The following is a 17,054-nucleotide window of genomic DNA, read 5'->3' on the forward strand; positions in this document are numbered from 1 at the left end:
AGATAACAGAGGAAGATACCTTGCAGGCAGAGGGACTCTCGCAGCCAAAGGATGGACATGGTCTAGTAAGTGCATCTACTCAGCTAGAGTGGAGGGTTTACATAGATAGTAAGGAGCAAGCCCAACTCTGAAGGGTCTTCAAATTCAGGCTAGGAAATGCTAATGTATATCATCTACTGCATGTATTATATAATAAAGACGTACCCGACAACCATCTAATAAATCTTCAGGTGCTTGAAATGCACTGACATCCAGATTTTCCAGATTTTCAAGTGTAGGCTCCAGTTTGCTGTTAAGTGAATTACATATTGATTCACTTACGCAACTTGCATTTATGTTGGAAATATTGCTGACATCTGAAAGAGTACGACCTACATATTTTGAAAACATGTATAAATTTATGGAAGATAAAATAATCATGATTACATATTGTCTATGGATGAACTTTTCTTACAAATATAGGGCAATAAACAACTTCCAAAGTAAGATTCAGGGGTGTTTACTGAAATCTTAGTGGCAAAGTATAAAAAGGGAAAATGAAATTAATTAAGCCTCCTATCTTATTTAAATGAAAATAGATTTAACACATTTTCTTAATAGTGTCTTGTTTCCCATAAAAATCTGAAGTTGCTGACTTTAAGGTCCAAGAAGCTTACATTTGAAAAAATATTTTAAACATTTTGCCAACACGACACCTACAAAACAGAAACGGTTTTAATTTTTATACAAATACAGACGATCCATAACAACTGCAGCAAAACCGTAAATTAAGGAAAGATTAATATATGCATGTCAGCAATGTTTAAAAGATTAATACTTTTATCTTAAGCCTCCATCTACCATTGTTCTTAATTTCTTTGATAATCTTTTGCATTACATCAGAGTATAAAAGCATTCATTCATTCTAAAAAAAAATTACGAACAGTTCAGTGCTAACTTTTTATACAATTATACAATTATGCCTAGAAGCACAGCAAACAAGAAAAAGAAATTCCCTATCTCAGTGATCCTATTAACATACTTATTATTACACAGAAATATGACTGTCTTCAGAATACTTATTTTAATCTCAATGAGACTCACTATCAATTGTGTTGATCTGGCCAGTAGGAGTTGAAGAATTGGGCATAGTCTTTGCTTCTGGTCTAGGTTCTGTCTTGTATATGGATTCATCCTGACAAAAACCTTTCTCAATACTGTCAAAAAACCACTGTGTGGTCACACAGTGTACATTCCATCTCTTGGCACACTCATACTTCTGACCTGCAGCGTTCGTTAAGAAAGAAATAGAGAAAATAGGAGAAACCAAGAAATGAAAACCATTACCATCTATCTTTGCAGAAATATTCAAATTATAACAGGTTAATTTTTTTTTTTTTTTTTTTTTTTTGAGATGGAGTCTCACTGTTGCCCAGGCTGGAGTACAGTGGTGAGATCTTGGCTCACTGCAACCTCCGCCTCCCTCCTGTTCAAGCGATTCTCCTGCCTCAGCCTCCTGAATAGCTAGGATTACAGACATGTGCCACCACGTCTGGCTAAATTTTTTGTATTTTCAGTAGACACGGGGTTTCACCATGTTGGCCAGGCTGGTCTCAAACTCCTGACCTCAGGTGATCCGCCTGCCTTGGCCTCCCAAAATGCTGGGATTACAGGTGTGAGCAACCACGCCCAGCTGTTATAAGTTATTTCAAAAACCTATCAACAAAATTAAAGTTACCAGTACTTACTCTTAAACAGTATGCTACATAGTTTATTACAAAGTAGTATTTTAGCTTATTGCCTAATTATATTTTCTATGTGTTGTATAAATACATATGCCATGTGAGAGGTTTTATCTTTTATACAAACTGCAGGAAGACAGGAGCAACTGTGGGGTAACATAATTAATATTGGACTTGGGGTTGGATATAGGCTCCATCACTTAATTTCTTTAAACCAGCTTGTACAATGTGAAAAATGTAAATTTGTGCTATATAATAAATCCCAACTTTCAACAGACTATTCCAATGCCAACAGGCTTCTACTTAAAGTCCAGGATAGATAAGCCAATAGATAAATTATATTAAAAATATGTATTTTTATTACCTTAAAAGTCTTTAACACAATGTATTTTGAAGGAGTATCACAGAGGAATTGAGGTCAATACGTCACATGAAAGGTTTTTTGGCATTCTTGAGAGAATCAACAATGAACTATCTTCAGATTCAGAAAAAGAACAGCAGTATCAACTCTACTCACAGTGATCCTATCACAATCGGCCATACCCAAAATTCTGACTTAAGGACAATTACCATTTAATCTTAATTTCTTCTCAATCTAGGTAGCTTAGTAAAACACAGTACACATATAAAAGGCAATAATAAAAACATTAACAAAACTCATCTTTTATCAATTTGTGTATATTTTAAGAGTGCTGATAAAAAATTATCCAGAATAATGTTATGAAACACCAAACTTACAGCAATTTTAAAGAATTTATCTTGTTGGTAATGTTTTTTTCATTTTTTACTGCCTCATGTGCCGCAAGGTGTGTCTTCCAGTTAAAACCTGTAGTTCATTCAGTCAGACTAAAACTAAGTTAAGCCTTTTTAAATTAGTCATTAGAAAGAAGCGCCATTTAGCTATATTTATTAGTTTTCTTGTTATTTACCCAAACTTCTTTTCATTATTTGGTAACTGTGTGAGGAACATTTTTTTAAAATCAAAAGATACAAAAGTAAGCTTAAATACAACATCACTAAAAGTTTTTGGTTTTTTTATACTTATTCAATGACCTGAATAAATATGAAAAAAGTCATATAACTGGTTTATAGATTGTGACCCAAACTACCTTTGCAAGATGTTAGAGAAAACAGTATCAAACTAGATTAATGACGTCAGAAGTAAAAGCTGTTCTGTAAAGATTTTAAAATATTAAATACTAGTGGCTGGGCACGGTGGCTCATGCCTATAATCCCAGGACTTTGGGAGGTCGAGGTGGGCACATCACTTGAGGTCAGTTAGAGACCAGTCTGGCCAACATGGTGAAAGCCCGTCTCTACTAAAAATAAAAAATTATTCAGGCATGGTGGCAGGTGCCTGTAATCCCGCTACTCGGGAAGCTGAGTTGGGAGAATCGCTTGATCCCGGGAGGCAGAGGTTGCAGTGAGCTGAGATTGTGCCACTGCCCTCCAGCCTGGGCAACAGAGCAACACTCTGTCTCAAAATAAATAAATAAAAATAAAATATTAAATACTAGAGAAAATGTTTCATTTGTCCCTTTGTGAAACACAGTTTTACCTTTTGGTTCTTGCACAATGAGGTGTGTACATTCATTCATTTTCAATTGTCCCATGTATTGACCTCCATGCTTAACTGTGAGTTGCTGAACTTCCTTCCTGTCTAAGCCACATAAGCCAGTCACACAGATTATGCAACCAAGAAAAATAGGACACTTGAAATCTTCCATGTTTATATCAGTATATCTAGTTATTTTTCTGTGGGAATCAAATGGTTAAAAAAGAAAATATTAAATTTACCAGAAGAATAATGAAAAACAACACAAATATCACTATTGCTTCCCTCATTTTTAGGATTTATAATCATTTTTTTACAAAGGAGAACCACCAAACAGAATTACACTAATTGCTCACCTAGTTCAATAACATGTCTCTAACACAAAGTAATTGTTTCAGATACAGTCTCTCAAAACCATTTTAAGGGAAAAATATATATTTCCTTAACTCTAGCCCTTGCTGGTCAAAGTGGTATATTTTCCAAAATTATAAGTCTGAATCTCTACTTAAAAACCCAAAAGTAATTTGGTTGCCTATTAGAAAAATGAACTTTTTAATCTTTCCATTATTCTATATAAGTAAAAGCAATGATTTTTGGCAAAATACCAACAAAAATATCATTATTCTGTTGCCATGCTAGGCAGGTGTGCTGATGAAGTAATCACATTGGGAATGAGAGTTGCTGACATGGAGACATATTTAGGATATGCTGGATGGTGTTGAAAACAAGCCCAGAAAAATGCCGATATAATTCATATGCCAATACAATTCTGTGGTATTTGGTCTTGTGGTTGTTTATCTAGTTACAGGGGAAACTGAAGTGTGCCCCTTGAAATAGGCTCTAAGCTCCATGAGGGAAGTGACTAACTTGTTTTGCTTACTACATATACCTAATGCCTAGCTCAGGTCAGATACTAAAATGGGCTCAATTAGCATTTATTAAATGATCACATCTCAGCTGATGACTTACACATGTTTATATTCAACCTTACATATGCCATCTTTTGGAAGGAATGTAACTGCCAAAATGACTAATTTATTATCTATCTTAACATATGGGAATGGTGTTGAAGGATAATGCAACATAAAACCTACAGAGTTGCCAAACTCATTTTCTCAATGATTTCAGAAATATTTACAGCTGAGAACTTTATCACCAAAGCATTTCTTACTCTGTAGCTAATGCTAAACCCTTAGCCCATTCTATGCTTGTCAACCTCTATCTTGGTAATAAGAGCTTGTGGATTCTGCTCTTCTGTTTTCGCTGGAGAAAAGAGTAATGACACTATTTTTTTGCCTGAATAATAAATCCAAAGAGTGTATCACATGCCAAAAATGATTGAATGCATCATTTTTTCAAATCTAGACAATATAAAAATGTCTTTCTTACTTCTCTTGTGACTTCTCCCAAAGTGTTTTTATCCAAGAGGGAAGCAAAATAGGTTTCTTCAGGTTTGCAGCAACTAAATATTTTTTGCTACCAACTTCTCCTGCAATAAGGTGAGTTACTGATACATTAAGGTCTCTGTATACTCGTCCGCCCATCATTTGTACATATTTATGAACTTCTTCCTGCAGCCCCAAAAGAGAACACATTAATACTGAAGCAAACAATATTGCTTCCATTTTTATACACTATCTCATAAATACAATTTGCTGTTGATAGCTTGAATACATAAGTGTTACATAACATTACAAAGTTAAATAATTAACCAAATTATTTTTGGGAGATAAATATGAATTATATTTTTAAAATATTATTTTCCTATATTTATCCCTTTCCACTCCATGAATGTATTAAACTATTATACAAAGGATGTATAAATCTTTGCTTCTATATATTTTAATATACATGTGTATTTTTAACAACATAAATTGTATCTATATAATATACAAATATATATTTTTAGCCAGGCTTAGTGGTGCATGCCTGTAATCCCAGCTACTCGGGAGGCTGAGGCATGAAGATTACTTGATTCCAGGAAATCAAGGTTGCAGTGAGTTGTGATTGTGCCACTGCACTCCAGTGTGGGTGACAGTAAGATCTTGTCCCAAATATATATATGTATTTCTATAGCTCTCTCTTAGAATGCTTTTTTTTTTTCCCAAGACGAAGTCTTGCTCTGTCACCCAGGCTGGAGTGCAGTGGCGTGATGTTGGCTCACTGCAACCTCCGCCTCCCCAATTCAAACAATTTAGAATCCTTTTTTTTAAAAAACTGTCCACCTATAGTGGAAAAAATGTAAGTGATTAAAAAATGAGTGTCCTTTTAAATTAAAACAAAAAATTTCAATTAGCCAGTTTTCAATAAAACAAATTCTACTATATTCAATTTACTTAAAAAATGTACATGTATACATATATACACACTGTGGTTGTATACTGAACTTTGTTAAAAGTCATGAACAATAAGTGGAAGGTCTTTTAAGTTATATTCTATGCAGTGAAAAATTAAGAATAAGAGATAGATACATAAATTGATCAATCATGATGAGGTCAATATCTACCCTTTTTTCTTTTTCCAGACTTGTACAAGATATGGTTACATCAGACATAACCATATTATAAACTGGATGTTCAGCTCTTGGGACACATCGCTGGTGGTGCATACAAAATATGACTACTTGAGGACCAACAATTCTGCAGCCAAGCTACAAAAAAGAGAAAAGTTTAAATGAGTTAAGAAGGAAAAGACCACCAGTCTTACAAAATTACATTTTGTAACATTCACCGATTCTTTACCAAAGTTGATTACCACTGCAGAGAAATCAGCAAATTGTTATAAGAAAAAAATAAAGACTACATAATTTCTCAGACATACTATACATTGAACACTCACACACAAAAGCAAATCAAACAATGCAAGCTATTAAAAGAAATAACTTCAGGCCGGGCACAGTGGCTCACACCTGTAATCAGCACTTCAGAGGAGGCCGAGGGGGGTGGATCACCTGACGTCAGGAGTTCGAGACCAGCCTGGCCAACATGGTGAAACCCCGTCTCTACTAAAAATACAAAAATTAGCCAGGCGCACTGGCAGGCACCTGTAGTCCCAGTCTCTAGGGAGGCTGAGGCAGAATTGCTTGAACCCAGGAGGCGGAGGTTGCAGTAAGCTGAGATCATGTCACTGCACTCCAGCCTGGGCGATAGAGTGAGACCCTGTATCAAAAAAAAAAAAAGAAAAGAAATAAACCTCGAAAGCCCCTTTCACTCAAAACTGCCTTACTGCTTACACCTATAAGCCCAATACTTTGGGAGGCTGAGGTGGGAGGATCACCTGAGCCCAGGAGTTCAAGACCAGCCCAGCCTGGCCAACATTGAGAAACCCTTTCTCTACTAAAAATACAAAAATTAGCCGGGTGTGTATATACATCTGTAATCCCAGCTACTCAGGAGGCTAAGGCACAAGAATCACTTGAACCAAGGAAGCAGAAGTTGCAGTGGACTGAGATTGTGCTACTGTACTAAAGCCTAGGCAACAGAACAAGACTCTGTCTCAAAAAAAAAAAGCCTACTGTAACATAATTGGCCTTTCAATCCTGGTCTTGACAAACCAAAAGAATTCCAATGTACTCGTAAGTTGCATAATACTTCATAATCAGCAAAGAATGTAGGTCCACTAAAGCAAAGATAAACCAAAAAATAGACTACCAAAGGAACACACTAGAAGACAGCAAACCTTTTTGAGGTGATCAAAGACAATGCCACTAAAAGGGTCACAGATATAAAGTGATCTATCATTCTCCTTTATCTTCAATGCCTCTTCTTCTGTAATAATCTGAAGATATTCTTCTGATTGGAATTCTTTTATGGACTGAAAGAAAAAATAAAATAAGAATGTATCTGAAATTACTCCCCTGTATTTAAGTCCTATTCAAATTCCATCTCAAATCCAGCCTTTTCCCTATTGAAAGCCACCATCACATCTCACTTAGACCTCTGCAGAAGGCTCCCAAGTGGTCTCTTTTTCCCTTCCTTGCCCTAAATCTGTTCTCTACACAGCAGCTAACAATCTTTTTAAAAATACAAATCAGATCATGTCACTGTCTGCTCAAAACCTATGTCTTCACACCACACCCAGCATAAAATCCACATTTCTTACTATAGCCTTCAAGACAACACAGTCTGGTTCCTGCCTATCTTTCCACCTTTACCTCCTACTTCTCATCTCCCTTGCTTACTCTATTCCAGCCACTCCCGCTTTCTTGCCAACCCTGGAACAAGCCAACCATAACCTCATTTAGAGGCTCTGCTCTTGATCTTGCAGCAAGGAATACTTTTTTTCCGGGGTTTCACCTGACTTAATCCCCCACTTCTATCAGGTCTGCTTAAATGTCACCTCCCAGAGATGCCCATCCTAATCAGGCTTTCTCAAATACCCTTCCTCTACCCTTTTAGTCTATTCTATTTAAAATTACATATTTTTTAATATATATAGTTTTTGTCTCTCTCCCCTGGAAGTTTCATTATGTATGTTGTTTGCTACTACATCCTGACACCCAGTAAGCACTCAGAAATGTTCTGAACCAATTCTGAGGTCCTTATGTTAAATACAGTAATCCCTTAAAACCCTCCAATGGCTCTCCACTGAGAGAAAAATGGCCCACAAGGCCCTACATGACCTGTTTACCATTATTCTCTGATGCATTCCTTAGTACTCTTCCCCCATCCCTCACTCACTACACAACAGTACACTAAACTTGGATAGAGACTACAGGCACTTTCCCAGGGGCTGTATAAAGTTGCTCTCTCTGCCTGCAACATTCTTCTCCAGATATCTGCAAGGCTATCTCACCTCCTTCACGTTTACTCTATGTATTTTTCTTCATAAAGCCTACCCTGATCACACCCTATTTAAGATTATAACCCCCTTCTCTTCCCACCCCAAGAAACATCTTCTGGAACCCCTTAACCTGTTTTGCTTTTTTCTCTTCCTAATTTATCATGTCTGATTAGTGTCTATGTCCTCCTGCTAGAATGTAAGCTCTGAAAGAACAGAAATCTTTGCCTGTTCTCATCACTGATAAATCCCAAGTACTAGAGAAGTGCCTATCAAATCATGAACACTTCAATAAATACTTGCTGAATGAATGAAGTTTAAAAAATCTGCTACAAATGCTTCTCAAACTTTAACGCACACTGAAGATCTTGTTAGAAATGCAGATTCTAAGTCTGGGTTGGAGGCCAAGATTCTGCATTTCGAAGAAACTTCCAGGCCATGCTGATACTGCTGGGATCTTGAGAAGCAAGGCTCTACATCACCCCTACTATCATCCAATTATTATACTGTACATAATAAAACATAATTTTTAACAATTAACCAAAAAATTTTCAAGTATGACCAGTATACGACTGACTCAAATTTCTACAGCACGCAAAGGACCACTCTGGCTAGGAGACAAATAAAAGCAACTTAATTTCCAAGAACTGCAGGTCAGCCACATTAAACAGCAGTGTGATAATAGACTTCCAGCACCCCAAAATACATAATGATGTACTTAGATCAATTCGAAAATATGTGATAATGATATATCTGTATTAACGTAGACTATAAAATTATTATGAAAGTGAAATATCTACTTCTAAGACATAAAGCCCAACAAATCAAAAACACTTAAAAACAAGAAAATGAATTCACGGTATTAAGATGTTTTCAACTCTTACCTCGAGAGCTTTAAAAAAACATTTGGAATTGTCTGAAGACTTTAAAAACTTCACAAAAAACGGTTCTTTGTCATTTCTGGACATTTCTGAACTGTCAAAATAAAGGAACCATTAACAAGAACAAAACCACATTAGATATAAAGTTGCATGTCTAACCCACCGATTTTTCTGTGCAGACAAGAATGCCTAAAGACAGACATTCTGGCTCTGCCCGTGAATTCGTCAACGGCATTTGTAAGAAACCCTGGAACGTGGGCAAAGCCAAGGAAAAAGATGACAACACTAATCCTTGCAAATCAGAGAGCAAAATTAACCCGAATTGAATACACTGAGGAATGCCCTGCTATGAAGGCTCTAAGCTCTCTAGGCCAATGGACATTCAATTGCACTTGTTTTAAGGATACAGAGTGCATCTGTCCCTGCGGATACCCACGGCCTGCGAGGTACATTCATCCCTCAGTAAACAGATTTTAAATAAAAACATGGAAGCCAGTTAGCATGGTCTTGCCCCTGCATAAGGCCAGATGCTCCGGTTCCCAGCTCTGGGATCCGGAAAAGGCCTGGCTCTGGGATCACGGAAGCCACGTCCTCTCGGCGTCAAAGGCCCACCCGCCGGCTCCAGGGCCAGTCACCAGGACAGGAAAAGAGGGTCCCGAAGGCCACAGAAGGCATCGCGAACCCCAGCTGGGGCTGGGGAGGAGCTGAGTCCCCACTCCGCGCCTCACTTACCTCGTTGGAGCCTCGGGGTCTCCGGGCGGCGAGTCGGGGGACGCGCTGCCCACAGGGCGGTGGCTGGGGTCGGGCGCCAGCCCGGCGCACAGCCCCCTCCCCCGACTCGGCGCCGCCCCTACCCCAAAGCAAACGCTGGAGAACCCGGAAATTGCCCAGAACGGGAACCGACTTTCGCGCCAACCGCGCGGCCGCGCTTGCCTTTTCCGGTGGAAGTGACGCCATCGGCAGCTGCAGCAGGAGAGCGGAAATGTCAAAAGTAGAGGTGAGCAGTCCGTGGGCGGTGGGGCTTCAGGGAAAGCTTGGGCCGGACCCTTTGGGTTTAGGGCTTTACTGGGCGGGCCTAGTCACCGCTGCGAGTAGGCCCAGCGCCGTCGGTTCAAGAGGTAGGACCACAGGCCAGGAATACTCCTTTACTGTTAAAAAAAAGCCAGGGAAAGAAAGCATTTCCTCAGTAGATATTTATTTTACACCTGCCTTATACCAGGCATGCACGGGAAAAGGTATTATCCAAAACAATTCCGTGAGGCAAATAGTGGTAGTTCCATCTTGCAGATGTAAAAACGGAGGAAGTTAAATGATGTGTTCAAGGGCACACAGCTAATAAGTGGTAGAATTAATACTGCATCCAGGTCTTCTGACTACGGACTGGGTGGTTTCCCTCCAACACAGGAGGAATAGAATCACCGCCTAACACAGCCACAAGATGCCAAGGGAAGAAAGGATGACTTATTACACAGCTAATGCAAAGAGATCTTTGTCAAGATCTTCAATGGGCTCCCCTCCTCCTCCCTTTCAGTGGACATCGCCGTTCTCTTTCTCTGCATCTGCCTCAGTACTGGGGAGATTCTGGGACTGAACCTAAGGTTCAGATGGCAGAGAGCAAAGGGAGAGGGGGTAAGATGGGCCTGCAAAACCTTAGCTCAGTGATAACCAGTGGAAAACTGATTAGTTGTTGCTTCTTTTCATTTTATTCTTTTTTAAAAAATTTTTTTCTTATTTTATAAAATCTAGCCACTATACTAATGAGGATCATTTTATTCTTGACTGCTAAAATTGAGAAAATGACTTTGGATTTACTAATGTAAAAGTATAATGCCAAGTCCCTTGATTGTTTTTGTTTTTCTTTTCTTTTCTTTTTGGAGCCTAAAGATAGTAATGAGCAGCTTGAGTCTTAAGTGTTTGAATATACCGATGGAAGGTGACAAAGATTCTTTGCTTGGCCAAACTTTAGTCAGACTCCTCAACCTTCTCGTAGGTTTATCTGTGCATTTCCTTGGAAAATCCAGTTAGAACCCTCTACCCTCAATATCTGATCAGGTTCCTCATCCTCTGCCATCCAAGGTGATGTCTGATCACCTTGACCTATTTTCAGCAAGAAACCCCTTTATTCCTGAAGTTCCTTCTTAGTAATTTTTTATCCAGTGACCCCAAGCTTTTGTTCCTTGGCTATAAATTCCCACTTGCCCATGCTGTATTTAGAGTTGAGCCCACTCTCTCTCTCCTAATTCAGAATCCCATTGCCATGGTTGCTATACCTATCCTGATGGTCCTGAATAAAATCTGTCTTACTGTGCTTTAATAAATATCAAATTTTTTTTTTTTTTTTTTCACCAGAAATGAGTCAGAATCAATTAACACTGGGGCTCAAAGGTAAAGGCCTATTGCTGGGGGAAGGGTGAAGAAAGCCTTAAAAACAAAAAAAAAAAAACAAAAATCACTAGAGGTGGGAAAAAAAAAAAAAGAAACCACAGTTAATTGTTAAGGTGCAAATCTGACCTGAATCTGTAATAATAATTAATATTTCTAGGGCACTTTACAGTTAATATGGGACTCCTGCTCACACTATTCCCGTTTACTCTTTTCAGCAACCCTATAATAGATGGGTATCATTGTCTCATGTTATGGAGATGGGGAAAGTGAAGTTCAGGGACTGTGTCACTTGCCCGTGCCTTTGCTGACACACCACACTGCTCCTGGGCACGTGCTGTCTGCCCATCTCTGTGTGAAGTTCCACATCGGGGAGGGAGCCCATTCCTGGCATTTCTGGGCCAAGTAGAGACCTCACAAGAGAAGGAGATTCATAGATGCTGCTAATGAAGATGAAGAAAACGCACCCTTTAGCTTTTAGCCAGCCGGAACTTGATACCAGAGGAGTGACCTGTCTTTAGAGTAAGAGTTCACTACTAGGGGGCAAGTTCTCCCATCTTGTGTCTCCAGATAAGCAGAGAGGGTCTGTGTCTAGTACCTACTCCTGGAAAATGGATAAAGCAGTGGTTCTGATGTGTAGTGTCTGGACCAGCAGCATTGGCATCTCCTGGGAATTTTGGGGGAATGAAAATTCTTGGGCTCAACTTCAGACTTATTAAGTCAGGAGCACTTGGGGTAGGGCTAGCAATCTGTGCCCTTCAGGTGATTTTGATACGCATTAAAGTTTGCTTGAACAGCAGTCCTTCAGGAAAGGGTGAAATGGTTAGTATCCACGGAGGATTGATTCCAAGGTCCCCTACAGATAACAAAATCTGAAGATGCTCAAGTACCTTATATGTAACCTATGCACATACTCCCATGTACTTTTTTTTTTTTTTTTTTTTTTTTGAGACGGAGTTTCACTCTGTTGTCCAGGCTGGAGTGCAGTGGCACAATCTCTGCTCACTGCAACCTCCACCCCCGGGGTTCAAGCGATTATCCTGCCTCAGCCTCCCAAGTAGCTGGGATTACAGGCGTCTGCCATCGCACCTGGCTAATTTTTGCATTTTTAGTGGAGACGGGTTTCACCTTGTTGGCCAGGCTGGTCTTGAACTCCTGACCTTGTGATCCACCTGACTCAGCCTCCCAAAGTGCTGGGATTACAGGCATGAGCCACTGTGCCTGGCCACTCCCATGTACTTTAAATAATCACTAGGTTACTTATAATACCTGATGCTATGTAAATACTATGTAAACGGTTGTTATGCTGTATTTTTTAATTTTGTTTTTTTTTATTGTTGTATTTTTTTCTACTATGGCAAATTTTACACAAAAATTGTATTTTTTTTCTGAATATTTTTGATCCCCGGTTGGTTGACCTTCTCAGATGTGGAACCCACAGATACAAGGAACTAACTGTATATGGGTTTGTGGTCCCTGAAGACTTTGGTGAAAACAGGGAAAGGTTATGATATGCCCTCGGAAGCTGAGGTTTCGGTGCTTGCTTTGGCAGCATGTTTACTGAAAAAAAAATGGAATGATACAGAGATTAGCATTGCCCATGTGCAAGGATGACATGCAAATCTGTGAAGCATTCGATATTTGCCGGTCGTGGTGTCTCTCGCCTGTAATTCTAGTACTTTAGGAGGCCCAGGCTGGAGGATCACTTGAGGCTGAGAGTTCAAGACCAGCCTAGGCAGCAGAGCAAGACCCCCCCATCTCTAATATTTACAAACTTTTTTAAAAAAGAAGCTGGGGACTGGGTGCTGTGGCTCACATCTGTAATCCTAGTACTTTGGAAGGCCAAGGTGGGCAGATTGCTTGAGCCCCGGACTTTGAGACCAGCCTGGGCAACATGGTGAAACCTCATCTCTACAAAAAATACAAAAATGAGCTGAATGTGGTGGCAGGCATCTGTAGTCTCAGCTACTCATGAGGCTAGGGTGGGAGGATCACCTGAGCCTAGGAGGTCAAGGCTGTGGTGAGCCATGGTCATGCCACTGCATTCTAGCCTGGGGTAACAGAGTGAGACCCTGTCTCAAAAAAAAAAAAAAAAAAAAAAAAAGGAAAAGAAATGTAGTTGGGGTTGGGAATTAACTTTCCCCTCACTTTCCTGGCATTTAGGATCAGTTTCCTGTTTCTCTGGCATGTCTGTCACCTAGAGCCAGTCTCTCCAGACCCTGCTTGGGGTGAGATTACAGGCAACTTTATCTGTTTATAGAATGGAAAAGGAGGCCAGGAGCGGTGGCTCACGCCTGTAATCCCAGCACTTTGGGAGGCTGAGGTGGGCAAATCATCTGAGGTCGGGAGTTCGAGACCAGCCTGACCAACATGAAGAAACCCATCTCTACTAAAAAATACAAAAAAATTAGCCAGGCATGGTGGCAGGCGCCTGTACTCGGGAGGATGAGATAGAAGAATTGCTTGAACCCAGGAGGTGGAGGTTGCGGTGAGCCAAGATCGCACCATTGCACTCCAGCCTGGGCAAAAAGAGTGAAACTCCATCTCAAAAAAAAAAAAAAAAAAAAGAATGGGAAAGAAAACACAGGAAACAAATAGGACGAAATAGTTACTTTTACAATATGGGTGGTGGGAATATGAATATTTCTTATTATATTTTACTACATAGATAATATTTCTCAAAATTAAAGCCAAGCTAAAAATAGGTTTTTTGAGTTACAGAGTTTTATGTTTGTTTCCAATGCTGTAAATGAATAAATACGTATAAATAAGTGAATGTACAATTTGTTTTTGTTTTTGTTTTGAGATGGAGTCTCGCTCTGTTGCCCAGGTTGGAGCGTAGGGGCATGATCTCGGCTCACTGCAACCTCCGCCTCCTGGGTTCAAGCCATTCTTCTGCCTCAGCCTCCTGAGTGGCTGGGACTATAGGCGTGCACCACCATGCCTGGTTAATTTTTGTATTTTTAGTAGAAATGGGGTTTCACCATGTTGGCCAGGCTGGTCTTGAACTCCTGATCTTGTGATTCACCCGCCTCGACCTCCCAAAGTGCTGGGATTACAGGTGTGAGCCACCGTACTCGGCCTTGAATGTACAATTTAGAAATGAAATTAGTAAGTGATATTATCGCTACATAAATAGTCTGATTAGCAAAACATTTGTTTAAACTATTGTCTTCAGTAACCTGGAAGATAGAACATAGGCCTACTAAGTCTGCTGAGCTCTAGCGAAGAGGAGGTAAAATAGAATGTCATTAGCACATTCTATTCTATGTTGGTTGCTACCGGCTGCATTTAATTAGATGAGCAAAAGACAAGCTCAGGGAATTGGCCTGTTTGCAAACAAAAATAAAGAGAATTTAAAAATTCAGGCCTGGCCGGGCGTGGTGGCTCATGCCTGTAATCCCGGCATTTTGGGAGGCTGAGATGGGCGGACCATGAGGTCAGGAGATGGAGACCATCCTGGCTAACACAGTGAAACCTCGTCTCTACTAAAAATACAAAAAATTAGCCAGGCATGGTGGCGGGCACCTGTAGTCCCAGCTACTCAGGAGGCTGAGGCAGAAGAATGGTGTGAACCCGGGAGGTGGAGCTTGCAGTGAGCTGAGATCGTGCCACTGCACTCCAACCTGGGCGACAGAGCGAGACACTGTCTCAGAAAAAGAAAACCAAAAAATCCAGGCCAAGTGTAGTGGCTCACACCAGTAATCCTAGCACTTTGGAAGGCTGAGGCAAGAGAATTGCTTGAGGCCAAGAATTCAAGACCAGCCTGGGTGACACAGCCAGATCTTTTCTCTAAAAAAAAAGTTGTTTTTTTTTTTAAATTAACTGAGTGTGGAGAACACACACCTGTAGTCCTAGGTACTGGGAGGCTGAGGTGGGAGGATTGCTTGAGCCCAGGAGTTTGAGGTTACAGTGAGCTATGATCTCACTATTGCACTCTAGCCTGAGTGACATAGCAAGACTCTGACTCAAAAAAAAAAAAAAAAATCCAAGTATGTGAGATTTTGCAAGGTTGGAAAAGCTGACTTCATCTGTGTCCTAAAAACGAGATAAACCTGAGAAAGGTTTTGAGCAACAAATGTCCATTACAGCCTGACCATGTGGAAAAGATCTAGTTAAAGAATATGGTCCTCTCACCTAAGCTAGGTAGACACCATCAACTGAGAGAGAGAGAGAGGTATGGGGCCAAAGATAGCAATCAGGTTTGAAAATTATGTCTAGGAAAGAACTAGGGAGGGGACTACTTCTGTAGAAGAACAGCTCTGCCATGGCTTCCTCTACTGATAAGCTTACACATATCAATAGAGGCAAAGGCTTGAATTGCAACTTATCTGAGCCCTGGCACAACACCTTGTCATCCTTAAGGGAGGTGTCTAAGGAGCTACTAGAAAGGCATCTATCACTCGCCTTTCTATCTCTCCTAAGAGGCTGTCATGACATAGTTTCTCATCACCTCCCAGGTTTTGATGAGATATGGGGCTTTCTGCCCCACTCCCCTCATGATAGGCCTGCAGAATATAAAAGCACTAGCTGCCATCTAGATTTGACTCCTAAGTAATAGAGTATCCTACAACTCACATTGCAATCATCAGACCCAGGGAGATGAAATCCTTCTCTTATTCTTCTCTGTTGCTATCTATGGAAGTAATAAACCATCTAAATCTAAAAATATCTCAAGTATGTTCACTGGTGGAATCAGGCCCTACCCTTGACCTTGTTTTGTATGTGTGAGGTTGACAACTACCACGTGAAACTGACTGGAACCAAATAGATCTGAAGGTTACGAACATTTTGAGATCATTGCTTTCTGAACCCAACCAGAAACCTGGAGTATTCAGACTTTGATTTAATCCTCAAATTTTCACAGCACAAGTAGGTGAAAAGTCATACAGCCCCAAGGAGCACAAACTCCTCAATATTCACATATGGATAGAGAGGGTAATAGAAAATGAAGATCCTCCCAGAAGGAGGTACCAGGGATCCTGGAGAGCAATGAGCAAAGGAGCTTCTGTCACAGAAGAGAATCTGATCCAATCAGAACCCCCAATCGAGAGCCTCCTAGTGCCTGCCCAACTTCAAAATTGATACTGACCAATGATGGCTATGGGTCTCCACTCCTCCCTTTTCTGAAAGGGAGTTTTATTGTTGTTATTCTGTTTGTGCCTCCCCATTCCCCACTGTGTAGCGGATGTGTGCTTGGACAGGGAGGGACAAAAACATGTCTGGATTCTGGCAGAGACCATGTAGAAACCCTTAGTGTTCCACCCATACCCCCTCACCCTTAGCACTCATGCACATTAGGAAACTTCCAGCTGCCAGCATCTGTGTTCATTGCATGAAGGCATTCTCTGGCACTAGGAATCTGCTCTGCCACCTGCACAGTAGGCCAGAGGGCTACAGGATTTGTGACCCATAGGGAAAAAAAACCCTCAAATGATGGCTGACAGGAGTTGGTGCACAAAAACCCTTGTTTGCATGTCCCATGGATGGGACATCCACTCTGACTCTTATAGTTTCCTCAGGGGAATTAAGCCCCAGTGTCCACAGTGGCAACTGACTTGTTAACGCATTCTTTGGATGCCTTTCTCCCTATCTCACATCTCTATTTTCTTTTTTTTTTTTTTTTTTTCTTTTTCCGAGATGGAGTTTTGCTCTGTTGTCCAGGGTGGAGTGCAATGGCGCGATCTCAGTTCACTGCAACCTCCGCCTCCCAGGTTCAAGCGATTCTCTTGCCTT

General features: G+C 40.4%; 1 protein-coding gene and 1 pseudogene across 6 annotated transcripts in view; one reads left to right on the forward strand and one right to left on the reverse strand.

Annotated features, from left to right (window-relative positions):
• Positions 1 to 9,847, reverse strand: part of TOPBP1 (DNA topoisomerase II binding protein 1) — a 61,551-nt gene extending 51,704 nt beyond the window's left edge. For 2 of the 6 annotated variants that reach the window (XM_054552645.2, XM_054552644.2), the window contains exons 1-8: positions 9,669 to 9,801; positions 8,940 to 9,030; positions 6,955 to 7,089; positions 5,783 to 5,926; positions 4,666 to 4,847; positions 3,280 to 3,476; positions 1,084 to 1,263; positions 205 to 371 (exon numbers count right to left, since the gene is read on the reverse strand). In XM_054552645.2, coding sequence (XP_054408620.2) covers positions 205 to 371; positions 1,084 to 1,263; positions 3,280 to 3,476; positions 4,666 to 4,847; positions 5,783 to 5,926; positions 6,955 to 7,089; positions 8,940 to 9,023 — 1,089 coding nt within the window. In that variant the 5' untranslated portion in view covers positions 9,024 to 9,030; positions 9,669 to 9,801. Of the gene's footprint in view, positions 1 to 204; positions 372 to 1,083; positions 1,264 to 3,279; positions 3,477 to 4,665; positions 4,848 to 5,782; positions 5,927 to 6,954; positions 7,090 to 8,939; positions 9,031 to 9,668 lie in introns of those variants that run through there. The other 4 variants (XM_002814058.6, XM_054552647.2, XM_009239328.4 and 1 more) reach the window with 4 other exon arrangements.
• A 3,016-nt stretch (positions 9,848 to 12,863) lies between these two features.
• On the forward strand, positions 12,864 to 12,963 carry LOC112132844 (U6 spliceosomal RNA; annotated as a pseudogene).
• The last annotated feature ends 4,091 nt before the right edge of the window (positions 12,964 to 17,054 follow it).

Source organism: Pongo abelii, chromosome 2 (assembly GCF_028885655.2).
Source record: "Pongo abelii isolate AG06213 chromosome 2, NHGRI_mPonAbe1-v2.0_pri, whole genome shotgun sequence".
Classification (NCBI taxonomy): Eukaryota; Metazoa; Chordata; class Mammalia; order Primates; family Hominidae; genus Pongo; species Pongo abelii.